Genomic DNA, 27,496 nt, shown 5'->3' with positions numbered 1-27,496 from the left:
CAAACCAGTATTTCAATGCCACTCATGAATAGAGACATGAAGGAGAAAAGAGAACGTTTCACAAGTCAGTGCGTTGCAGATAGCTCGGCGCTGTTGCAGAAGCCACTACAGGAACTCTCAGAGGCTAGCACAGTAGTAGTAGACTGGATCAGGACAAAACCTGTAACTGAGTAGTAGCTAAAAACAACCCTTCATGTGTGCTCTTTTTTTTACATTAACATGCTTTTTTTGTTGTCAAGTTTACATTAAGATAAATAATGTTCACCCCACTATGACCTGCAATATGCTGTTTCCTCTCCATTGCTTTTTTTATAAAATTTTGTTGCAATTTCATTTACAAAGTATGCTAAAAATAATCAAAGCCAAAGGTATATAATAAATTGCAGTCAAACTGTATGCTATCCCAGAAGGTAAGAAACAAGACTTCAAATAACTCTTCAGCAGAACGTGCAGGAAATGTTATTGAAATAGGGCTCTAATTTGAGAAGTAACTGTAGAAAGCTTCACTCTCCCACACAGCCTGGTGTTTCAAAGCAAGCAAACAAAAAACCACTTCCTGTTGATTACGCCTCTTGGCCCCACAGAGCCAATGTATCCAAGATGTTTGCAGAGCTAAATGTTTTTTTGGCTAAAGGCAGTATTTAACATCGAATCTTCTGTGAAGTTTTGCAAATTTTAGGACTTCCACAAAGGAAACTGTATATGCACGCCTAAGATTATTAATTGATTGTCAGCTGTGTCCTAAACCACAGATCTTCCATGGTAGAAGCCAGAGCAATGTGTTTAACCTTACTTGTTATCCATTCGAATATAAGGAACAGTCGTCTTATGGGAACTTGGGGTAAAACACTTATTTAAAAATTTTTAAAAAAAATATTTAGAAGTACTCTGGAATGAAATCTCTGTTCTGAGTGGCTGGAGGTGAAATTTTGTGTGGTTTGACTAGATCAAGCTGGTATAAAAACAATTTACATTGTACATTGGATTCTTTACTCATGCAAAGGACAATGTACAAAAGAACTCTTGATAAACTTGTTCCTTAAAATATAGCTGTTGCTCATTGCCTCCCGTAGGAAATAATAGCTAATTAAATACTCCAGCTATTTTCTTTCATTTCCAAGAGTTTAACTGGGGGGGAATAGTTTGGAGAGGTATATTAATGGTGTGTTTTTCTCTGTTCTAAACAGCATTGGTGACACTGATCCAGTATAGTTACAGTTATACTGTTTGTGGCCACAGTGGAATATAACTATAAATGAGTTTAAGAGAGGAAAGGGCATTTGTGAAACAGGGGATGAGTGATTGTATGATTCCCGTTGAAACAATGGAATGAAACACAGGTGTCTCCTTGTCTCTGGAGATTTTCTCTTATGCTATTGAAGAAAAATATTGATAACTTGAGATAATCCTCCACAAATGCAGTTATGCACATGTTTTTTGGTTGAAATAAATACAGCCTCACCCGCTTCTTATTCCCACTGAAAAACTTTGGTTGTTAGTGATGTGACTTCCTGCCTGAAGCTATGGTGGATCTTACCATGTTCTCAGCATCTGCATAGAAGGCAGGAATGATACCTGGAGATAAACATTTTCTTTGCCTCCATCATCAAATGTACTGTAGTATTTGCGGTACTCTGCCACTTAACATAATTTCTATTTTATAATAATAATGGTGGTTATTAAAAAACCAATTTGAGCCTTCTTACTGTTTCTTTCATCGATTACTGTAGGATCTTCTTTCATCAGCATTACTGATTGATTGTCTAAGTATTCAAAACAGATTTTTTGTGGACTAAGTCTGAATCATGCAGCTTCTTTACAATGACTATACGATATTGAAAACATTAAATATTAAATCAACACTGTTCTCTCCATGATACTCTCTGGCATCCTCATGTGCAGACTCACAGCACTGCATCTTAAAAATATTAACTTGCTATATGTTCTGCTTTTCTAATGGAAATAGCTGTTTCCTTTCCTTAGCTTCAGTTCTACCTCTCCAGCATCTAGATGTTACTAGGTTAAAAAAAAAACAAACCAAAACAAAACAGTGTCACTAACATATGTCATTCTGCAATTGCAAATGTATTGTTTGTGGCTTACATTCCAGCAAGCCTGTAAACAGAAATAAACCTTGATAAATCAATTGAATAGGCAGGTGAAATGGACCATAATGAGCATTGATTACATGCTTACATTCTGCTTATAGTGATATTTGATGTCTCCCTGTCCTATAAAGCTTATTTATGGCCACAGTGCCGAGTCATGTGATTGAAACAAGAATGTTTTATAGAATGATTTCAGCATGATGTGATTACCTTTCAATAGCTTAAACCTATGTTTTTTCTTAACAGTGATAAAGTTGTAAGTTTGGCAACTCTTAAACATTGCAGAAAGCGTATGTCTATAAATAAACGTACAAAAACAAACCCACTTCTGCAAATTGAAAATGCTTGAAAACAAACTTTGCAAACATTTGGCTGAAACTGCAGCTTAGCAATTACCTACTAAGTTATGTGGAATTTAGAGTGCTTTTTAGTTCTATTTTCAAAGTCTCTATTGGCCTAATGCAACTAATCTTTTTTTCAGAAATGTTAATGGAGAATTTATTTCTGTAGCTAAAGATTTTCAATGGAATCTGAGGCCATACTGCATTTTTAAGGAAAAAAAATCAAACATCATATTTACAGTTCTTAGTTTGGTAGCTATTAAGAAATCAGAATTAATTTATAATTATGTATTTACATATATTTTAACAATTTGTCTGTTTTTCAGATTTTCCAGATTGCGTATGTTATTGTGAAAGCAGCTAACTCACCTCGACCTGGGAATTGGATATTGGAGCGTTCACTGGATGGTGTAGACTATCAACCATGGCAGTATTATGCTATCACAGACAGCGAGTGCCTGACACGCTACAACATTCATCCCCGTCCTGGAACTCCATCCTATATAAAAGATGATGAAGTCATATGCACTTCTTATTATTCCAAAATCCATCCTCTGGAGAATGGAGAGGTAAGATCAGATGTTATTCCATGCACCGTAACCTGGCAGAAAAAACCCCCTTTGCTTAACTGGCAAATATCTGCCTTGAGTAGACAGAGGGTTTTGGTGTGCTGGAGAAATGGGGAGGTAGTCTATTTGCAATTTTAAAAAACTCATCTTACATAGTCCTGTATAAATGCATACAAGGTACATTCTAATAAGCGTATTCTACAAAGTAAGCCAAGAAGTAAAAGAATTATTAGGTAGAAGTAGGCATTAGTACTTTCAGACAACTTCAGGTGCTGGAAATATGTTCTCGTGTCACTTGTGAACAAAGGGGAGAATACTGGGAAAAATTATGGACCCAGTGAAGTCATTAAAAGACTTTTCTTTGAGTTGCATTTTCAGTCCCTGTGTATAAACTAGGATGTTAACTGGTAATGATTTTACTCAGAGTTTAATTTATTGCACTTAAGAGCTTGTAACTCACCCTCTGCCCCTGCATATACCTATTCCTTCTTCTCCTGTCAGAGGCCTCTGCTATTTCATCGTGAGTCCAGGCACATGAATCATGGACCAGTCATTTGTTTTAACTTAGAGCGTAGAAAAGATGTGGTGGATGTGAGAATGAGGATCTGTGGTTGAAAGAACAAGGCAAATGTAACAACTGTACCTGAAAATACAGTATTTTCAGCCACTTAAAATGAAGAGAGGGAAAGCTGTGTGTACCAAATTCCAACAACTGTATATTTTTTTCACAGATTTTTTTCCAACACTTACTTTGCACACAACTTGGTAGTTCAAAGAAATAACAAGACTTGAATGTGCACTAGATCTGAAGTATTTATTTATTTACAGATTCTTTGATATCTAATGATGTTCTGTGACATTTTAGCCTCAATACTTACCTTTCTGTTAATTTTTTCTGTTCCACTTTTTTAATGGCTTATCTCTATATAAAGAGGTACAAACTTACTCTGTTTTGTTCCTGTACATGCAAAGCAACATTCACATACAAAATTGTTATTACAATTATTTTTGAGTACTGGATATAGAAATGTATAGTTTGTTTATGTTCACAGGAAATTTTCAATGCCAGCTGCAAAAACAGAAAAATACAGCTTTGAATGAAAATATCCTGCTGAAACACTTTAAAAAGATGTAAGCTTCGATCTAAAGGAGTCTCGTATGTGTTACCAGATACGAAATCGGTTGCACATCTAGGAAAAATCATCGCAAATACTTTGTGTTTGTAGTTCTGTCGTTTGTAGTTGTATCATTTGAATGGGTATTTGTTCTTCTAAAACCTAGCAGGAGCAGATAAAGTGATATTAAAAGAAGTAGTGCATACATATGTGCTACATTTTCAGAATGTTTCCAACTGGGTGCCTTTTGAGGGGTGAACAGAACATGAGTTAGCAGTTTATCACTTGCAAAGAAATTTTATACACTTCCTTTGGGAGAATGTCTGCACTGAAAATATAATGCCAAAGTAATTATTCCAGTAATTAATTTAATTTACATTGTTCAATTTCTTTGATTATCTAATTCTCTTGCAGAGAGATATTGATTCCAGTAGTCTGCTGTCCTCTTGGTTAAATCAGTGCCTCCTTGTTTTCTTCACCAGCTGAATTAAACAACTAAGAGCTTTTATTCGGCATGCTGGTATATATCTGTGACTGAAACATTGGCTTAAGGCCTGCAGAATTGAGTGGAAATTAATTCCGATCTTAAGTGTACAATTAATAATTTTTAACTGGGCCTGATGTGCTGTAATTCGTGTTCTGTCCTGAACCTAGTAAATGACCAGCATCTGATAAACAGTTTCTTTAAACGGGAAGAAGACTTTGAAGGGAGGAATGTGTTTGTTCCATTCCACTTGGAAAAGGGAAATTGTTAGATACAGGCATACTCTATGAAAGGTACATGATTTAAGCCACCCTAAGTTAATCTTACCTCACACAGGTAGTTACTAATCTGAGATATGGCCCTAATAGAGAGAGAACATCTTGAAATGAAAAGCCTAAAGCTTAACTTTTATAGTGACTGGAATGTATCATTCCACATGAATTAATCAGTTTACATTTTTAACAATATTCTTTTCATAAGTAAAACACTAGTTTCATCTGTCTGAGTAGCTATAGATTGTGTTATGAAATATGTAGCATTAACACAGAATTAACCCAGGATAATTCTTTCTCTTATTTCATCAAACATGTAACATGAAAAATAATACAATTCATACCAATGTCAGATTTACTTGCAGTTGTGTTGTAGGTGGTATTTGCCTGGCTCCTGGTCTTTCAGTGGAACTACATCTGCATATAATTTATTTTTGTTCCAGGGTAGGACTTTTGTTCTATGTATCAGATATTACAGACATTTTGTAAGACTGACAAGAGTGATGAAATGTACATTAAGTACCTTTCCTTTGCTTCAAAACCCATGAGCCATTTAGGCACACCATTCTGGTGTACACTCAGGAAACCTGATAAAGTGCAGAAGGAGCATAGGTTGGCAAGCCAGTTCCAAAGCCAAATCTACGTCTACAGTAGTGTCTTAAGTTAAAACTTTACAACTCAGAAAAAGCATAATATGTTCTTTCCATGTATACTTTCAACGAACATTTTAGTCAGTGACTTGCCTGATTAGAGTATTTCCAGAAATGTTAATTCTAAGCAAAATATTCTGGGCTTTTAATAGTGTCGCTATTTGCACCAGTAGTATTCTCTTGGCCAATCACAGAATTAAAACCAACAACAACTAGAACAACAACAACAAAGAGACAACAACCGAACAAAACCCCCATGTGATTTATCTTCAGGTCAGTGTAAATAGCACAAGTTTAAGTTTGCGCAGTCAAGTGTGAATAAACAATCTGTAGACCAAGAATTATTTACATAAAATAATTTTATTGAATATTTTCATGAATCAATGGAAAATTGCATAATGACAGCTTCTGAATGAAAAAAAGCTGAGAAATTCTCAAATAAGGAAATTTCTCTAAAAGTGTAGATTTGAATGCAGAAAGATTGTTAACATTCCAGTTTCCATACTGTCTGAGATCAGTGATACCTGAAAAAATCAGAGGGAGACCAGAGTGTCTCTGTATCACACGGGCAAATGTAGACTTTTAGCATCTATGTTTCTGATACGCCATCAAAAAATGTAAATGCTAAAGTTTCCCAAAATAGTATTTCAAAACAAAAAAGCAAGTTCCACTGTCTCAGTGTCCCCAAGCCAGAAAAAGAACTGAAAGAGATCAGTTATATGAATGAGTTAGTCATTAACTTTTACTGAATTGATGTTTCTTGCTTTAATGGTAATCTTTTTTGGCACTGAGAAAGAGTCATTTATGTAAGGGTTAATAACTGGCGGGATGAGGCTGCTATTTTCGGGTAAAGAAGAATGCCCATTTTGTGACATTTTCATCTTTACTTAAACATCATATTGGAATGGTATTTCTTTTTTTCTTTATTTCCTCAGATGATCATTAGGTTGAGAACTAAAAATTAGTGGGTTACCATAGTGATTTTTGCTTCGCTTCTCCGACGCAGGAGCCTCTGATGTTTACATCTAGTTTGTACGTTTTTTATTGAAATCTTTCTTCTTCTGCTAGACTACAATTTGTGTCACAGCTTCTTTACCTTGATGACTAAGTGGATGTAAGGCTCTGAACATTAACTTCCAATGTTGTAATTTTTTTTTTCTGTGAGATGTATGAAGATTTCCTTTAGTAAATGCTTGTTTGAACTAGCATGTATAGTATTTGTATTTTGATACATGGGAATCTTCCCTCTTCCTTGCAGTTGTTTCAAAGCTGGACCCTCTGAAGACTTCAGGTGTACCAGTCGATCACTATAACATGTTAGGAGAATTTATATCTTTTCATACAAAATGACACATTTTATCTGACCTGTAATTTGATAGGAAATAAAACAGGAGGTTACACTTAGAAAAAGCATTCTTTAAACATACATAGATTTAGAGTATTTTGTGTAGGCTAGGAGAAAATATTTAGGTCAAAAATAATTGTTTTGTTATTTCTTTAATATAAAGTAACTGTCTGTGCAAGCAGAGATTGAAAGTCAAATCCAGTGAAGACAATGGGAGAAAGGTTTAATTAATCTGATAGGAAAGCACTTTCTTTTACTAAGAAGTCAAGAAGAAAAACCCCTCATATTCTGGGAAACATTGAGTTTCTCTACAGTGAGGCTTTCTGAAAGTATAAAAACCAAGAGGAAGGGTGTGAATTTAATTCCCACCTTATTAAATCTTAATTGGAATAACCAGTTGACTCGCTGGTCCATATTAGTGTCATCACATAGGGAAGTTCTGACAGAAAGTTGTTTTTCAAAAATTATAATCATTATTGTTGTGAGGAAGGTATGTAAATGTACCAGGGGAAGAAGTCCTTCCCTCTTTGTGGGCAGAATCTGTCTTCAGAAGATGCTGTCTCAAAGGATATTTCTGCAGTTGAGCAGAGTTTAGGTTACACAGAAGTTACAAATGCTGAGCATTATTTGTCAGTTTGGTAGACAGATTTAATATGAAGAAGAAGGATTCAGAGAGCAGAAGCTGAAGTGGCTGTAGATGGGGAATACTTTTCCTTCAAAAGTGTTTGTGAGTGTAAGTGTATGGGTGTAATCAATGGAAAAATCTCTTGGCGGGACACAGATAACACTGGTCTCTCTTTCAATTCCAGTTGCCCTTTGCCAGAATTATCAGATGCAACGTGTTCTCCTGAAGTTCTTGCTCAGGGTCGTATTGCTATCTAGTATCTGCTTCCTGGTTACGTAGTCTGCACTTGCTCTTAACCTTGTTGTAGAGACTAGATGAACAGGACAACAATGTTGAATTTGGTATCATGAGAAGAAATCTGTAAATGTATCTCTCCCACAAATTGTAACCGATGAAGAAAGCCATATATTTGTAATCATCCTAACGGGGCAATGGAGAAGTGAAATTTCAGGGTTCAGTAAATATTTCTGTGTGCCAAATGAGAGAAACAATCTCTGATCCTCCTGTGTGAGATGCTTTTCATAAATTATTTTCAGTTGCTGAGAATGATCTACCTTGACATTTAAAGATCGAAAAATTGAAAGATATTATCCCTATATTTGAAGGAAAGTAATCTGATTTTAGAAAGGAGAATGCCACCTAATTGCAGCATGCCAAGTGTACCAAATTTCCAAAATGATTGTCTAGACGCTTCAGATCAAACACAGCCCTGGGTGTTGCTTATCTCTTTTCAGCAAGTGGCATTTGTGAAGCAATCAATGTGACTATCAGATAGTTGATATAACTATATTGATAATGACTATCAGAGTATTATTAAGGAGGTAATATAGTTGCATATCTGCTACTTAGAGATTTTTGAGTAGCACAGCCCAAATGCACCTTTTAAATGACTAATCAGTGTTAAAGCACTGGGTCAACTACTTCAACCATGTCAGCCTTCTTTCAGCATTACATTTACTATGTAGACTTAACCAAATTTAAAAAAAAAAAAAATTATACCCACAGAGGAATATGCAGTATTTTTGTCATATTGTTTTTCAGTAAGTAAAGCAGTGCATGAAAATGGATTTAAAAATAACTTGGATATTAGAGCTGTATTTTATATCCAACCCTTTTTCAACTCATGGGATTTCCTCATCCTGATGTGTTTTGCACTTTTTATACTGTTGATGACTCCATATTCCAAATACTTTTCTGTCCTTACCTCGGACCCCTCTGCAGTTCTTGCATTCCTAACATCCCTTGGCACTTAGTTCCATATGTCTGCTACCTGTTGTACAAAGAATTACCTCCTTTTGATTCATTTTACTTGGCTACCACTGGTTTCATTTTATGAACTGCAATTCTTATACTGGAAGATTTGGTGAGCAGTCAATCTGTAACCACTTTCCTCATGTCTTTTATCATTTTATAGATTTCTGTTGTATTTTTACTTGTCATCTATTTTCCAGGCTAGAAGAGTCCTACCCCATTTTGTTGTTTGTTTTTTTTTTTTTTTATACAGAAGATATTAATTCATTTCATCATCTTCTTGACCTTCTCTGAACTTTTTCCAGTATGTACATGCTCATTTTAAGATGAGGTGACAGTGGTATTCAAGGTGTGGGTGAACCATGGATTTATAGTGGTCTAATTATGTTTTCTACTTGTGATTTCCTAAAAGCTTCCTTCTGACTTGCTATTTGGGATTGCTGCTGAGCATTGTTGCTCACTGAAGTCTAACGTTTTCTCTAGGAAAAAATAATAAGGGTATCACTTAAAAATATGAATAGCTTACCCCTAAACTCTGTACCACTTCTGTCTTACTGGCCTCCTTTCCAACTTCAGGTGTTAAAATTCCCACTTAGTTGCCTTTCTCTTGCTGATCTTTTAATCCCTTTTCAGCTCTTTATGATATCTACCTACCAGATTGTATGTACTTCCTCTCTAATTTTTTAGTTTAAAATAATTTTTGCTTCAAATTTACTTCTTCACATTATATAATTGAAAGGTTCACTTTTCTCACCTTTCCTACAGTTCTTTAAGGACTAAGATGCCAAAGGAGTGAATGAAGTTCAGATATTTGAATAGACAGACAGATATGAGTATTTTGTGCTGGCTAAACCATTTGAATGGACCGTATCATACCTCACATGTCTGTATAAATATCATTAGTGTGATTCTACTGCCAGAGTGATGCCAGGTATTAAATTGAACTTCTATATATCTTCTCTATTTCTTCTGAAAGCATATGGTGCTCAGGTAGTATTTGTGCCGGCTTTTAGGACAGTTTGTTAAGACTTCCGCATCATGAAACCTTAACCTTGTTCTGTCTAAGAATTCAGCCCAGAGAAAGGTCATGTCTTTACAGTGGGAGGGGTAGTACTAACAGATCATCTTAGCAAATTTCCTGAGGGGGAATTTCAGACACTGATTCCTGAGCAAGAGAGAATACTAGGCAATAGATTCAATCAGTGCGGCCTCGCCTTGAATACTGTGTGCAGTTCTGGGCCCCAGAAGGCTGTGAAGATCCTTGAATGCACCCAGAGGAGGGCAACAAAGCTGGTGAAGGGGCTGGAAGGCATGTCCTGTGAGGAGCGGCTAAGGACTTGGGGCTTGTCTAGTTTGGAGAGAAGGAGGCTGAGGGGCGACCTCACTGCTCTCTACAGCTTCCTGAGGAGGGGACGTGGAGAGGGAGGTGCTGAGCTCTTCTCCCTAGGATCCAGTGAGAGAATGCATGGGAATGGTTCAAAGCTGTGCCAGGGGAGAGGACTGGACATGAGGAAGCATTTCTTTACCAAGAGGGTGGTCAAACACTGGAACAGAGTTCCTAAAGAGGTGGTCAAGGCCCCAAGCCTGTCAGTGTTTTAGAGGCATTTGGACAATGCCCTTAACAACATGCTTTAACTTGGTCAGCCCTGATTTGATCAGGCAGTTGGACTAGATGATTGTTGTAGGTCGCTTCCAACTGAAATAGTCTATTCTACTCTAGTCTAGTCTAGTCTAATTCAGCTTCCTGGTTTCTTTTTTTTTTTTTTCCTTTTTAAAACCGTATCTAGTGTTAAATGAAAAGTGCTTGGCAATATTTTCAGAAAGATATTAACACATATACACCATGCTTATGAAGGATTTCTGTCATGACTAACTGTTGATGAGTAAACTGCATAGTATTATTTTAGTGTTCACAGAGGTAAAAATCAGAGACTGAAAGACTTTGGCAAGAGCTGTCTGTGTGAACAGCGGAGCCTAAGGTTCTCTGAGTCCGGATGCTAGCCCTTAACAAGAAAATTCTTCCTGCCTACTGTATGGCTGTAAGCCAGCACTAAGGCTGAAGCAGAGGAATGACAGGGAGGGGAGTTATGGTGGGAATTAAGTAACCTGTCTCCTTCCTTTTCCACAAATGAGTTTTCCTGTCACTGTTATCACAGTGGTGAGAATGATACTGCAATGAAGGTGATGCTTCAGTGCTGCTCCTTCAAATGCTTAACCTCTTACTCCTCCTGTGATGGTAGCAATGTAAGCATGAGGTCAAAAAAATAAAATACTGTTCTATGGTAATAAAGGCTAGTCTGTATGAGCACATTCATTAGTCTTTGTTTTCTTCAGTCAAATGGAAGATCGAAGTGTGTACTTAACATGTAAAGAAGAAAAATAAACAGAAACAAGTTCCTTGATAGTAATGTTTTGTTATTCTGTTCACTTGCCATACTGCTTAAATGCTAGTACTCTGCCCCTTTTTAAACATCTCTGTGCTGCATGTCTCAGTTCACTTTCAGCCTCCCCCACCTGCCAGTAATCTGCTGTTTGCTGAGCTAGCCTCAGACCAATGATGCCAGGAACATTGAACTCTGCTACTTCCCAATGTTTTCTTGCTAGTTTTCTCCTCTTCATACCATAATGCTTGTCCTGGTCACTGTCGTCTCATTGGTTCACAGAGAAGGAAGGGAAGAAGAAGAGACTTACAAATGGACTCTTAAGTCTGTTCTTCCCGCAGCCAGATTTAATCCTTTTTCACTAGGAGTCTGAGACTGTCAATGCTAAGAGGACAGAGGGTCAGAATTTTTGGAAGTACTCAAAAGTGAAATGTATTCAGCTGCAGAGAAAAAAATTTTGTGATGACTTTTTTCCTAATAATAAATGATACAGATGCTATAGTGTTTCTAAAAAAAATACATAAGAATGTGTGGATTGCAGTATTGATACTGTCTTTATAATTCCTATTTTAGATTGATCCTCTCAGCTCCTAACATGCATTCAGCATCTTGTCTTTATTGTGAAATCATTTTCTAGAGTCTGAACTGTCAGTTCCCCTTGAGGAACAGTGATAGGTTTCTTTTCAATAGCATAAGGTGTAGAAAAGGCATCTGTACAGCAAAAAGTAAGGCCAGTAATGTCTCTCTCCATGCCCTCAGCTGCAGGCACCCTAGGCATTTCTCACGAGTACGCTAAGTTTTCATATATTTGATGTGTATCTCTGTAAGTTTCCTTAGAGTATTTGTGGTTATGGCATATGTTGTCTTGTACCAGTATTTTGTTGATATCTTGTCATTGCAAAAAATGGATGATACAAAAACCTAGGTAACATCTATTCTTAACAGGTGAAACTCTTCAGAAATTTAAGCTGGTTCTACTTCTAGCATCACAGTTTAGACAGAGACACTAGACAAAGACTAATGAATGCAGTCGGAGTCAGAAATTCCAAAATACGGTTCTGTGAACAACTTTTTTCAGCTTGATGTCTGAACAGGGAGAATAACAGTAATTTTAAATTATTCAGATTTTTTTTCAAAACAGTGAAAGGGAAATTTTTATTTTGATCAATATGAGTTGTTTGATGTGATGCAAAGTGAAAACATTTTATTCGGTCATTTTAATTTTTTTTTGAAAATGCAAAGACAATGAAAACAAATTTCACAAAACTGTGAATGGAGGACATTGCCTAGAAAGCAAAAGAAAGCTTCGGCTGGTAGAGATCTTATCAGATGCAGTCCTTGCATCCAAGAACATGTCCTGCTTCCCACGTTTCACAGAATCACAGAATCACAGAATCGTTTTGGTTGGAAGGGACTTTTAAAGATCATCTAGTCTGAGTCAGGCTATCTAGCCAGGTGGCATAGCTTCATTTTGTAAAAAATAATGAATCAGGTTTTCCCTGGACTGAAATCCAAGTGTCCCATCAGCTTAAAATAATTTTCTCACCTTCTTGCTTTTCTGTCTTAACATGTGCAGTTAGTGTTTTGTAGTGATTAGTAATGGGGACAGCCAACAGGATCCTTAGATAAATGGTGCTGATTATTAAAGATCTTTCCACTGAAGTCAATAACCTTTGGATCAGGTATTTTGGTAGACTGTTTATCTCATTTAATTAATTCAGTGTTCCACCACTTCAGTGGTTAAACAGTCACTGCTTAACATTCTAGATTACATCATACTTTGTTCTCCTTATTGCCTTTGGTTTATATTTTGTTTGCTTCCCCTCCCACCCCTACCTTCTGGCTCCAGCAGCTTCAGGAAGCCTTATGGTCAAGCCGTGGTTTTGGATATCATCTTTTTGTGTATGATTGGTCTCAGTGAAATGACTGGGATTGATAACTTCTACTTGTGAGTTTCCTTTTTTGAGTGTTTTGAAAGCATAACTTAGCCTAAAAAGTTATTTGTGTCTACCAAGAAGGGATAGAATATCAGTTTTCTTCAAGAATTTTGGCACATAAGCATTCAGCTGGTCCAAAATTTCCACTTAGAACAACCATGAAAGAAACAGTTTACAAAAAGAAATAAAACAGATTTGAGGTTTAGACAAAGATCCAGGTCTAGTTCATTTTGTTGCTTTTTGGGTTTTGTCTTATTTTTAATTTGACTTAGTAAAGCTAAACTTGAGTAGCTAATCTGAGGGGAAAAAAAGACATTTAACAAATGACTGCCAAATAAATGGATAAATTTTACATATTCCATGTACACAATGCTATATTGCCTCACTAATATAAAATCATGAGCATTTCCTGATTTCCTAATAGACATTCATAGATATGTAAAAGGAAAAAACAAACTAAGCATTTGACATACGTGCTCAATATCATAGGAGAATTTTGAAAACATCTAGAATTTAATTTAAGACATCTTTAAATTATTTTATTTGCATGATGAGAAAAGTCTTGGCAATAATTTATTCAAATCTTGTACAACTAATCTTGCAAGTCAGTAATTGTATAATTGCATTATAGCAATATTCACTGTCAATTTTTGCCTGAGAAAATAAAAGGAAAACTTAGAGTAATATTTTTAAGTTGATAGTTCACACTGAACTTGAGTTTCTGACATTTAATATTATAGAAGACTGGATATAAAATGTGTAATGTACTTCTAAATTATGCACCAAAGAGGAAACAACTGTGGAAAACGACATATAAGTAGCACAGCAGTTTCCCACTATTGTAAAAACAAGAGAAAGGATATTTACTGGTACATCTGTGTGGGCCAAGTTGGAATGAAAGTTTCTTTTGTGTAGTTAGTCAGACAGTCCACTTTTCTGTCTTGGCATGTCTTCTGTTCCTGAGCAGAAACTCATGTCATGATTTCTACCATTTCTGGAAAAAAGGAAAAGCTGATTAATCATATGAATCATAAGACTTAAAAAGTAATAAGTTGCAACATACAAAGTATGTACTATACAAAGCAGTCTTTCAGTTTGAGGAGTCAAATTCATTAGATGATTTACCTTTTTTCTTTAGCATCCATCATTTATTGATCGCAATACTTACTGAAAAGAGATTAATGTTGCACATCTTTCTTTGTATAGATCTATGGTAGTTTCTCCAAATCATAAAAGGAGGTCTCATGCCTGTAAATGTAGTTTATAACTCAACATACTCTTTTAGTGTTGCAAAAGGAAATGGTACACTGAAGTCTTGGTATTTACTTGTAATGACCCAAACCTGTCTTCTTGTTGGGTCTGGTAGCTGATTTTTGGACAGTAGTAGATTTCATTCCAGCAGTGAAACAAGAACACTGGGTACTTGGTGACTTGGTGAGTTTTCTTCTCTTCTGCTTGATTAGGGGAACTGAAGATCCCCCAGTGGGTGGTTGTTTTGGGGGTGGGGAAACTGGTACTTGAATACCTTACCCACACAACTGAAATACTTAATAGAAAATTTTGCTTAAATGAAATACTACTTGTAAGCACTTTCCACTAAGAGGTAAAACCACAAACCTTTATTTACTTTGGCTATCTATCTATTGCATCTTGTGTAGGGTTATTGTTCTGAGATGAGAAAATTATAACACAACTTTCTAAGTTTTTTTTTGTTGTTGTCTTTTTTTTTTTTTTTTTTGAGTAGTTGTTAACAGTCATGGATAATTACTGGGAGAAAGAATAGCTTAATTCTTGTTTTTAATGAGTCTGGTGGCCAAAGGCATAGAAGGACTTACAGACTTGGTAAGGATGATAAGCAGCTGAGAGATGCAGAGATGAGAAAGGAAAAAGCAGTAAAAGTTACAAGGTAATTTAAAACCAGGGGCTGGGAGAAATCTAGTGAGTCCCTAGTTCAAGATGAATCATTCTCTAATGTTTAAATAATAAAACTCAGTGTTGTGAAAAAATGAATAATTTTTTTTAAAGCTAGAATTTGTTAAAATCCAGGTGGGCTAAATGGAGGAGTAATTTTGATCATTAAAATCTCACATACGAATAGGTCAGCCTGAGGCCAAATCTGGGTATGCTTTCATGTCAGTGCAAAGGAATTTTGTGTAAAAGAAAATCAAAACCTAACAACATAGTTTACCTGGAGTTTTCAGTTTAAATGGTAAGTGTCACAGAAAATCAATAGACAGAAAGTCAATGAGACACTGTAATACCAATGGACAAATTCTTTGATTGAGGTCTAGACTCTAGAACACACGAATGAAGAAAGCACAGAGCCAAGTTGGGTAAGCAGACAAATTGTATCAGCAAACAACGCTGTGTCTGAGAAAATTGATATTTCATGCCAAAGTAAGAGTAGGAAAAGTTAGGACTGCAGTACTACTTAATCAAGGTGGTAAAACTAACTAAGGAGGCTGTGAAGGCAAAAATGAAGGCAAAAATAAACACCATAGTGAAAAAGTAAACTACAGTTAGCTTCCCATAGGCTGGCTAATTGTCGTGATGGAGTGACGGCTGATTTTTGAGCGCCCTTAAATGTTCTTCCAAGAAGCGGTCTAATTGGAGAACTCAGAATAAGGGGAGCAATTCAAAATGTTGTGAGAAGAGTGTAAGACAGGCTAGTTCAAAATACTGTTATTTAAAAATTGTTCTGTAAAGTGGCAATAATATTCTCACTATTTGATGTGCTCCTAAGAAAATTTGGAAAGACAGTCAAAAAGCTAAAGCAATCTCTAAAAGTGGAAATATATTTTTATATGTTTTCTTCTTAACTATGTAGGAGTTTATGCATGCTAGTTATAAAAAAGAATAAATCTTAGAGTATCCAAAAAGGTAGCAGGATAAAATACCTGAGTATGTAATAGGCATTAGAAACCAAAAGACATCATATAAAAACATTTCCCAGCAAGGAAAGTAGGAATTTTGCAAATTAACATAAAATCACAGTAAGGCAAAAGAAAGAGCAAGAACCAAAATACTGCCCTTCCATACCAAGAAAATGACTGTGCTGAAGGCCTAAAAACAATATGAGAAGCTTTTTCAAGCCTGTCAGAATAATAAAGCTGATAGGCAATTGGGATATAATAGGAGTGCCAAGGACAGTAAATCCATAGCAGGTGAATTCTGTGGCTTGAGCTCCCTATGGAGGGACATAAAGAAGTAGCCACAATAGAGCTTTTCTTTGTTTTAGATGAAGTTGGAGGAACTTCTGAAGGAGGAACAGTTTTAAAATAATGGTTTAAAAGCCCTGGGAAACTTGCTCCCTGCCTTTTATTGCTGAGCACGATGTCATATGGTAGGCAATATCCCTTTGGTCAGTTGGGGTCAGCTGTCCCAGCTGTGCCCCCTCCTAACCCCTTGTGCACCCCCAGCCAACTCGCTGTGGGGGGGCCGGTGAGATACAGAAAAGGCCTTGATGCTGTGCAAGTGCTGCTCAGCAATTGCTGGAACATCCCTGTATTATCAACACCATTTTCATCACAGATCCAAAACATAGCCCCACACAAGATTCTATGAAGAAAATTAACTCTATCCCAGCCAAAACCAGTACACTACTTTACTATACTTGTCATATTATTTTATATCATATGTCATAAATGAAATCTGAAAACCCCAAACAGTTGAAAGTTTGATAAAACCCTGCCAAGTTTAGTTTTTGTAGCCAAAGTAAGCACTACTATTTTTGTAACTTTACAACAATTAATGATAGGAGCAAAGAACAAAAAGTTGTTTTCATGCACATAATTCTTTAATCTCCTGTGTTTTACAGAAGATTTATGATACTGTTCCTGGCCTGGGCTGTTCATTCTGTGCTATGTAGAAATGGATTTTTTTCCTCACTTTTCTTATATTAGCCCCTGTAAAATATCTCCAAGTCAGAAAAGATCAGGTTCGGAGTAGGAGAGGGATCAATTTCTTGTATTCTACAGCTGAGTGTCCTATTCTTTCTTTTTAAAACATTATAAATGGTTTTAAAGGCACTGAATGCTTACTGTTCAAAGGGATCCCATCTAGTTTTCAAAAGTCTTCAGTGTGTGTTCCAAACGATATGACACAGGTTTTGCTAGAACTTAGACTCCAACACTGTACAGTAATTGTAATGGGCTTTTCCACATGTGGGTCCGCAGTGCAAAAAAACCCCAAAAGTTCTGTTGAAATTTCCCCAGTTCAAAACTCTTCACAGTTGTAGTTCAAAACAAGAATGCTGCAGTAATGTAAGGCATATGACTGCAGTTTATTTAATGATAACATTCAGGAGCAGATGTACTTGTTTACTGTTTGAACAGCTTAAATCCTCACATTCTCCCTCTTTTACATCAACAGTTGTGTTTGGCAGCCCTTTGCAACTGCTTACAGCTGGACAAGTTCCTGTGGATTTTCTTTCTGGTCACCATTCTGTCCTGGCAGTAATTTGTCTGTAATTCCACAGTGCGCTCCACAGCGCTTCTCATTCAGGAAAAAATCTAGTGGAAAGTGCTGTCAGTTTTTAGGATAATCATATAAACGAATAAGGGAAATCATAATATCTTAGTAGGAAAGGGGTGGGGTGGGTGTTGGTTTTTTTTTTTCTTAATATTGTTTGGTTTGGCATAGTTAGAAGCCCTTTAGTTAAATCTGGGGATCAGAATGCTTTTTCTTATAATCTGCAAGAAAACATAACTCTCCTGTTTTAGTCATTCATTTGGAATTACCTCTCCCATTCATGATAATTGTCCAAAAAGAAGCTTACTACTTTCAAAAGTAGTAATGAAAAAATATCCTCTTAAGATAATGTGCCATCTCACTTCAGTGCTTTTTTTAAAAATAGCATAATTTAGATTTTTATGTTGTGCTTTTTGAGTACTTGTGAAGAATGTGTTTGACAAACCACTCTATTTCATCCTTTAAGCAGATAGGTGGTAGTGTTTAACTCAGCAATACCAGCGTTTCACCTCTGCTTGATCAGAACCCAGACTGACATAATTTTTGAAAATTGCTTTGCATCTAGAGTTGCCATTGGCATCAGCCATTGAGTTCACGTGGCTTCTTTTCTTATTCTAATCTGCTTGCTTAAGAGCCACTAGGTTAGGCAGCAGCTGTGTGACACCGACAAATTGTAAACCAGAACAACAGTGGTCGTAGGTGTTTTCAGACGTCAGAGGTCAGACCACTGTTGTGTACGGTGAAATTTAAAACAGCTATCATTTGATGATTTAAAATTGTAAGTAAGTCAGCTGTGGTATTATGTGTTAGAACCTATAGCGCATTGCCAATCTACCTGCTTGTAGATAACTCTTAAAAATACTGGTTCAGTGCGTTTCATCTTTGAGAATGTTCCTGTAAGAACCAAGCCTTTAACTTTTTCTCCAGCTGTCTTGTTAGTTATTACTAAGCACAAAATACCTTTTTACTGTATTAAGAGATGGAGTCTCACTTGCAAGTACACTTTGAAGAGCCCGTAGAACACAAACGATCATCGTTGTGTTAAAGTACAGTATTCCAGGCCTCGCATCTTCTCTGAATCCCTTAGGGACTGCAGTATGCATAACTGTTGCTGAAACTACAGCCTGGTGTAGTGTTTCCATTTAGTTAAGACAGTAACAAAAAGAAAATAAAAACTTGAGATGACAAATATACTTTCAAGGTAATCAAATTCCTTATTATTCTGTGATTTATTAATAACTATTACTCTGACAATGAGCAGTCTGTTTAAAAGCATGCAAGACGATGTCTTTGACAAATTGTTTCTTGTCCAAAAATGACAAGCATGAGAATTACAGGAACCATAGAAAAGCAGTGGCTAGAATAAGCAATTTAAGTTTCAAGTGAAATTGGAAAGAGGAAAATGACAAAAGCAAGTTAATCAGAACTGAAGAGATGAAGCCTTATTTAGCTTAAGCTGTAGGGTATAGTTGTCAATGACACAATAGTATTTGCTAAACAGTTCGTTAAGCTGACATTTGCCTGTATTCTTAGGGGGAATGAGTTAGTTGAGATAGAGTTTGACATGCATAGCCCTTGACATTTTAATGCAAGTTTAAGCACTGCATTTCAAGCAGCTCTTGTACTCATTAGCAAGGCACAGAAGGGAGTTGTGCTTTCACTTACTAAACCATTAATTTATTAAGATAGTGAGATATTTATTAGAAATACAGCAAACCTTGCCAAATACACAATTTCTTATATACAATTGTCATGAATATGTATTTATGATGAAAACTTGGATGCTGAGTTCTGGCATATGCTTCCATCTACTATTCTAGTTTTGAAACCAACTCTAACGACAGATTAGGGCTTGCACTAAGAAAACTCATGGAACTTTTGTCTTTAGGGATTAAATATAAGATGCCAAGAGATTAATTAATCAACAGTAATTTTACATCTACTGCAAACGAGCTATTTGCAACAGATAAGTGAAGCTGGTATTGGGTAGGGGAATTATGAGCTACTGAATCACCTGTGGAAAAACTGATGTTCAGTATTGTCCATCTTCATATTGATGTGCTTGCATAACTTGAGAATGTAAATCATGGAGTACCTTTCTCATTAAATCGTTTTAAGACTGACATGTCTGTCTTCTCCACTGCTGATTATCAAGTAGCAAGTCTTCTTGTGCAGGACAGAAGCTTTTCTCTCCCTTATGCTGCTGTCTGAGGTTAAATTTTAGTGAGAAATTGGCCTTTCTTGAACAATATTTTAGGTTCAGACCACTGCCTTACTCAGAGCATCAAGCTTGAAGCCCACAGTCTTGATATGAAGTCCAAAATAAACTACTGAGTACTTGAACAAAGTGAGTTCTTTACCACTACTAGCTAAAAATTATTGTAGAGTGATGTTCCTGCTCCATCTTTGTGACAAATTACACTAAGTAACCTTCACTTTTTATGAAAGAATTAAGTCTTCCAGTTAGGATAGGTATGCGTCAGTGAAAAGCATACTGGTTAACGATGCTGTTTTCTTGAAAGGAAAGTGAACGTAAAAACTCCATGCCACATAGCCAAACAGCTGGGGTTTTTTATGTCATACAAACAGCTTGAGATTGACTGCACTCAAATTGCTTGGCAAAGTAACTAACTTCAAGTACCAAAGCTCTAAGTAGAAAAATACACCACTTGGATTCATACATGGGTATTTTAAATTTGAATGAGAACATTGTGCATACTTAAAATTCTTAAAAACTTTGCTGAATTGTGTAATTTTAAGTCACTTAGCAGTTGATAATATACTTTCATGCAAAGCAGTAGCATTTTTACCATTGCAGTAAGTAAAGCAACAGAGGCAGCTAACGTGCTGCACATTTCCACATTGGTTCACGCAGAAACATGCACAGAAAGAGGGGCAGAAAGAGTGGTTTTGTGCTCAACAGTGGTGGTGAGGCACAGTCTGGGCACTGTCCCCAGCACCAACTGGAGCAACTACCCCAGGGCAGCAGAGCCCTTAACTCAGGCTGAGTTCCAGAGAGAGGATGCAGCTTTTCGTCTCTGAGGCTGCAAGAACGATCTGGGACCTTGCTCAGGTTGGGGCAGAAAGAGATGGTGTCCTTGCCTGCAGAATATTTGCTGTGGTTGGGGATTGTGTCACCAACTAAAGAACTGCAGGAGGATGTCATCAGCCTGTGCAACATCAGAGGTGACAGGAAAGAGATTAACTGACTTTTCTCTGGGACTCTGCAGCCTGAAGCCACAACTGTACCAAAATAGAGGCAGGCAGAGTCTGTGCCTGTTGGTGCGGAAAGAGAGGCTCCCATGATGGTGAACACTGCAAACTGGTGACTTCCAAGACCAGGAGGAAGGCTTCTTCTCTGCCTGCAGAAGGGCAGCTACACGATAGTTCAGTGCCTGGTAGCAGGTAATGGCCTGGGAGCTCTGTTCAGTGAGGCATGTGAGCCAGCTGTGCCTAAATCACCCAGGAGCATCAGGAGGAAACAGCAGGTGACAGCCATGGTGTACACCAAGCTGAACATAAGCCAGCAATGTGCCCTTGCAGCAAAGAAAGCCAACAGTATCCTGGGCTGCATTGGTTAGAGTGTCACCAGCAGGTTGAGGGAGGTGATCCCTCCCCATCTGCTCAGCAGTGATGAGAGCACACCTGGAGAACTGTGTCCAGTTCTGGGCTCCTCAGTACAAGAGTGACGTGGACATTTTGGAGCAAGTCCAGGAAATGGCTGGGAAGATGGTTAAGGACTTGGAGTGTCTGTCCTATAAGTAGAGGCTGAGAGGGCAGGGATTGCTTAGCCTTGAGAAGTCTCAGGGAGATTTTATCAATGTGTACAGGTATGTGGTGGGGTGCGGGATGATACTTTTCTCTGTTCTGAAGACCATTACAAGTACAGTCTAAATAAGTCCATGTTCATCAGTATATGAGACTTGTCTAATGCCAAAAATGGCAGAAAGTTTCTTAGACTGCATCTGTCACTTCTCAGTGGCAGAAACCCAATGAAATGTGTTGTGAAATTCTGGTCATATGGCTGGATGGTCCGGTGGTCATCTGACCGGGGCACATGGCAAGTCCTCTCAGGTGTCTTTGTTACAGAAGCTAGGATTGTATGCATCCAAGTATTGCCCCAGTGTCTGCAAAAGTATCCATACCCAGCAGCTGAGGAAGGTTACTCATTAATACCTGCCCTTAAAGGGTGTGGGAAAGAGGTGACGCAATAGGCATGTCAGAAACAAGAAGTTGTTTAGGAATGGCTGAGTGGCTTGTGGAAGGGAGGCACTATGGATTTAAGAATAACATAACATAAAATAAAATAAGAAAGTCAGCAGAAATAAAATTATGTACGAGATCACTATGAAGTAAAGTTCAGCACCTAAACTGGGACAGCATAGGTTTAATGTTGTATCAGCAACTGCCCAAACAGAAGTGTGGAAGTGAATGGGTCTTGCCAAAGGAAGGCACCTGAATGTTCTTGGTGCAGCTACTAAAGGAACCCATGATTTAGTCCAAAACAGCGCACAGATCCTGGTCAGGAGCATTAACTGTTGAACAATTGTTATGTAAAAATAACCAGAAAGTACTCAAAACGCAACATCCCAGGGGAATAAAATCTGCCAAAGTACAATTTAAAAATAGAAAAGATGGTCAAACAGCTAAAAAAATTTCAGACAGCCTAGAGTTCTTTTAAAGATAGCATTACACACACATGCATGCTACATTTAAGAATGGTTCCAAAAATCCTACAACATGTTTAAACCATTAACTAAGGAAAGATAATAGATATTAAAAGTAAACTAGCATCATTTATGAATGGGAGTCATGTCTTTTCCTCCAAATGAGGAAAAGAGGTAGGAAAATAAGCTCCAGCAAATGAAATGTTAAACTGCAATAAAGATGTGAGGAAGATTCTGAGTGACTGAGTGTGAAGTTGAAATAAACCTTTTTTCAAACACATCAGATTCAAGAAGGCTGCCAGAGAATTGGTGGGCTGAGAGATGATCAAAGAGCATTCAAGAAAGATAAGGTCATTGCTGAAAAACTAAATTAATTATTTGAGTCAGTTTTTGCTATAGAGACTGTCAGGAGGGTTTCTGCACTGGAAACATTATTTACAGGAGAGGAGTTGGAGAAGCAGTCGCAAACTAGGTTGTTAACTGAAGAGGCACAGAAATAATTGATAAATTGGATAGTGAAAAGAAACTCAAGGCTAAAATAGGTGAATTACAACACTTATTATTTAAGCCCTCACTTACTTACAAATATTCTCAGTGACTGGGGAGTGTGGGGTGTCAAATGAAACACCAGTTTTTTAGAAACATTCATTAGGAATCCAAGGAAACTACAGATCTGGAAGCCTGATACCTGTGTTAAGCTAATTAGTAGTAAAGAAATGTAATGAAGAATAGAGCTGGTAGAAAGATATATTTCTTTGTTCCAATTTAAGAACTAGGAAGTATTAAGTGACTTTAGTAGGAGGCAGGTTTAAAACCAGCAAAAGAAAGATCTTTTTCCCTATGACATGTCAATGAGGTGAGAAAATCCTTATTACGTGATGCATGTAGATTTTAAAAGGTGACCTGGAATTCAGGTGAGACCGGGTAAGTTCATGGAAATACTTTGAGGGTTAGCAAATGCATAGAAACTACCTATAGCTCAGGAAATCCCTGAGGAAGTATTATGTATGCTTGCCTTCATCTTATTGTTAGCATGCTCTTTTGGCTACTGTTTGAGGCAGGCTACCACGCTAGATAGGTCTTTCGATTCTGACGTGGTCCAGACATTCTAATGTACTGACATGTCCTTTGAATATCTTTAGTACTGTCTATGTTGTTGAACATACTTGTGGGCAATCTGTAAAATCAGAAAACTGTGTAATAGCAGCATTTGTTGGTAATGCAAAATTTAAAATAATTTGTTATATTAGCAGCTTATGATACTAAATGAAAAATACTATATGAAAACTAGTGTTGCTAAAGGCAAAGTAATATATGTAAGAAAAAAAAGAATTATGCATGAACGCTGATGAGCTAGTGTTGGACTAAATTCTCTTCAGAGTAGAGAACTTGTAGCATTCTCAACAGTTCTCTGAAAAAAAGTTGATTTAACATCATGCTGAAGTTAAAAAATGAAAAGATGTTGTCTACTCACAGTTTCCTCAAATGAAAAACTAAAACACTGTCACTGAAATGATTCATGATCTGAGTTCCAGGTTTAAAAGGAAAAAAAACGAAAAACAAAAAACACCCCCTCAAAAAAAAAAACAAATTTCCTCCCATTGGGACAAGTGTCTGTAGTGATGGAAAACATAATGGTTGAAAAAAGGAGGAGACTAATAATAGAGAAAAAGGCAACTGGTAGACATTAAACACTATGACTCAGATTCACTCGGTAGCTCAGGAAGCATTTAAGACTGTTCAGTCAGAGGAAGTGATGATATTGCATCAGAGGGGTCACTCTCTAAATGCCCTGTTTCTTATATTCCTTCCTAATTGTTTTCTGCTGGCCTCTGTTGGAGATAGGACATTGAATTAGGTAGATCTTTGGTGTTACAAAATGGCTCTTCTGTTTTTCCATTTAACTAGGGTATGCCTTTTTTCAATAACTGTTAGAAGTTTTGGTTCCAAACCAAACACAGAAGATAGATAACTTGGTAACTAAACTAACTTGAATATATACTCCTAGATCCAATCCCATTTAACATCTTCATTCATGGTTTGGATGATGGGGCAGAGTGTACCCTCAGCAAGTTTGCAGACAACACCAAACTGGAAGGAGTGGCTGATAACACCAGAGGGTCATGCTGCCATCCAGAGGGACCTCTACAGACTGGAGAAATGGTCTGACAGGAACCTCATGAAGTTCAGCAAGGAGAAGTGCAAAGTCCTGCACCTGGGAAGGAACAACTCCAGGCACCAGCATATGCTGGGGACCACGCAGCTGGAAAGCAGCGTAGCAGAAAAGGATTCAGGGGTCCTGGTGGACACCAAGTTGAACATAAGCCAGCAACGTGCCCCTGTGGCAGAGGTTAATGGTACCCTGGGCAGCATTAGACAAAGTATTGCTAGCAGGTCAAGGGAGGTGATCCTTCCCCTATATTCAGCATTGGTGAGGCCATACCTGGAGTCCTGGGTCCAGTTCTGGGCTCCTCAGTACGAGAGACATGGTCGTACTGGAGAGAGTCCAATGAAGGGCCACAAAGATGATGAAGGGACTGGAGCCTCTCCTCTATGAGGAAAAGCTGAGAGAGCTGGGACTGGTCAGCCTAGAAAAGAGAAGGATCAGGGGGATCTCATCAATGTGTATAAATACCTGAAAGGAGGGTGCAAAGAAGGTGGAGCTAGGCTCTTTTCAGTGGTGCCTAGTGACAGGACAGGAGGGAATGGGCACAAACTGAAACACAGGAGGTTCTGTCTAAACATCAGGAAACACTTTTTCGCTGTGAGGGGGACTGACCACTGGCACAGGTTGCCCAGGAAGGCTGTGGAGTCTCCATCCTTGCAGATATTCAAAAGCTGTCTGGACATGGTCCTGGGCAACTGGCTGTAGGTGGCCCTGCTTGAGCAGGGGGGTTGGATCAGATGACCTCCAGAGGTCCCTTCCAACCTCAACCATTCTGTGACTCTGTGATATAATCTTTTTGAACATACGATTGCTAATACAGCTACTGGAAAAGGTTGTCATACCCTTTTGCTTGAATAGTTCTGACTATTGAACTGGTCAACAAGTCAGATATACTGTTCAAAACGATTTTACAAAATGAGAATTTGGCTTTCATTGTGGTAACATTTAGGTGTTTTGTAAGGGAATGCTTATTTTCCCCAAAGATCCCATTTATTGGACTATAATCCTGGAAAAATTCTTTGTTAAGGAAAAATTTTCTGGGGTTGAAATCTACATATCTTTCGTTTAGAATCCAAAATGGTGGTTACCTCAATCTTGGAATTGGTAAATAAAAGTTGTCCATAAAACCAGAGCAAAATTTGAGATTGTTCCCTCATGGGGACTTGGATTATCCAAATTGTAGCAGCCCAGTGGGTAGATTAAAGTATTAATATTTTCATGGTAGACTCAGCTTTGGATCTTAGCTCTGCTGTAGAACTCCAGTGTGGCTCATAGTGCAGTATGCGTACAGCTAGTGCAGGACATCAGTGCCTTAGTTGCCTGTGTGAAAATGGGGCTAGTCTTTACAGGACTCAGAGCTATGTATGAAGTACTATGAAGATCTTGGATGACATAATGGTAGGTGGATATTGAGGACTGTGTTCACTGGAACAGTTTTCAGATCTGATTTTAAAATATTTGGAGGCTAGGGGCCATGTTAGTGTGTAGACTGAAAATGTGCTATCATGTGAACAGTGTCTTACAAATAGGTGCAAGATTGTGGAGGGACATGAAAAGAGAAAGTGTGCTCTGGAAAAACACAGTGATGTCTCATTGTGAGACACACTGAAAATATTCTAAGTCTGATTTCTACTTCTTTAAAAAAGTTATTTAAATTTCTGACTATTCCTGATTAATGACAGATGTTCCCAAAGTACTCTTAGTTTCTTCTTTATTCTCTTTTCAAGGAGTAGGAACAACTTAGTTGGACACTCTTCACATTGATTCAAAATGTTTCTAGGGAGAAATTAGTGATTTCATCACAGATGTTGAGAGAAGGAGAAATAATTTAGAGTAATTAATTTTGCCTGTGTAGAATTTTCCCTTCAGATTCATTTTGATAAAACTACTCAGTTTTAATTTCCTAATCTCGGTGTCATTTTGGTGTACATGTTTGAACAGGTGCCACATTTCATGCAGGATATAGCTGCATTTCAGTAATTATGAGAAATTATTTGGGTGTTGTTTTAAAATGAAATTGTGAAACATTTAAACACAAGCATGAAAGACAATATAAATGGAAGTCATCATCTCTACTAGTTTAGCCTTGCCAAATAGATGTGCTGCTGGCAGATAGATCCATGAAACCTTTTAAAAAGGGGGTCTATTCGGAAAAGGATACCTCTTGTTTTATTTTGTTAATTTACATTTTAATTCTGTAAAACCATCACTCCAAGGTAGTAGATTTTTTCCCCATCGGTGTCGTAAGACTAAATTTCTTCTTTTTTAAACAATATAAATCAGAAGATATGACTGCTATTTGTCAGCTGTGTCATTTGGTGTCAAGCTGTGTCTGTGATTCATACTCTGAGCTCTCTGTGGGCACTTGCTTATTCTGATACATGGGCTTTTACCTGCATGTTTCTCACCCCACCCTGAAAGCTTAATTTTTGGTCTTTTTGATGAGATAGTCAGACTGCCATGCTGCTTATAGCCACGGTGCTGTTGCTGTTTCAGAGTGAGCTAGGGGATGTTTTCAGCACTAGTTTAGATATATTTCTTCTTTATCTCTGCAATATCAAAGTTCAGTCTTTAGTATTCCACTGCTTTAAACCATAACACATCTATGTTTGATGGCTGTAAGAAAGAAATCTCTTGGATCCTGTTTAAAGGAAAGGGGTGACGGTGTGAAAAAACACTCAAAAGAAATGTATTTCATTGCTCACAGGTAAATATTATGCAAAGAAGTCTTTAGGCATGTGTTCTTACTAAAATCTTGCTGCTTTTGGAAAGATCTGTCAATTTCCACTGGAACTATTGCCACCATCTCCAGGCTGCTTTTGAAGTTCACTCTCCACACGTGTTCTCCTCTCTCTCTTTTCACTGGGGACTTGAGCAGTTTGCCTTCTCTGGTCATGTGTTTTTGTCCTGCTTGTAGCCAGACGTTTCTCATTCAGGAGCTCCTCCTTGCTTTCTCTGGGGTTTTTATTATAATCTTTTGTTTGTACCCTGTCTTTTTCATAGCATTTTATTCTGTTTCCAGCCAACCGTCTCCTTTAATTTAATTACTTGTAGTCAGGAGCAAAATTGAGTCAGAGCTTGAAGCGAGAGTGTTGTTATGATCTCAGGAGGAGG

General features: G+C 37.4%; 1 protein-coding gene across 1 annotated transcript in view; it reads left to right on the top strand.

Annotated features, from left to right (window-relative positions):
• Positions 1-27,496, top strand: part of LAMA2 (laminin subunit alpha 2) — a 375,020-nt gene that overhangs the window by 114,387 nt on the left and 233,137 nt on the right. The window contains exon 4 of the mRNA XM_082305530.1: positions 2,776-3,018. Coding sequence (XP_082161656.1) covers positions 2,776-3,018 — 243 coding nt within the window. The remainder of the gene's footprint in view (positions 1-2,775; positions 3,019-27,496) is intronic.

This window comes from Platalea leucorodia, assembly GCF_965183815.1.
Source record: "Platalea leucorodia genome assembly, chromosome: 3".
In the NCBI taxonomy this organism is placed as follows: domain Eukaryota; kingdom Metazoa; phylum Chordata; class Aves; order Pelecaniformes; family Threskiornithidae; genus Platalea; species Platalea leucorodia.
The sequence above is the reverse complement of the archived record's forward strand: the minus strand, read 5'-3'. Positions and strand labels throughout refer to the sequence as shown.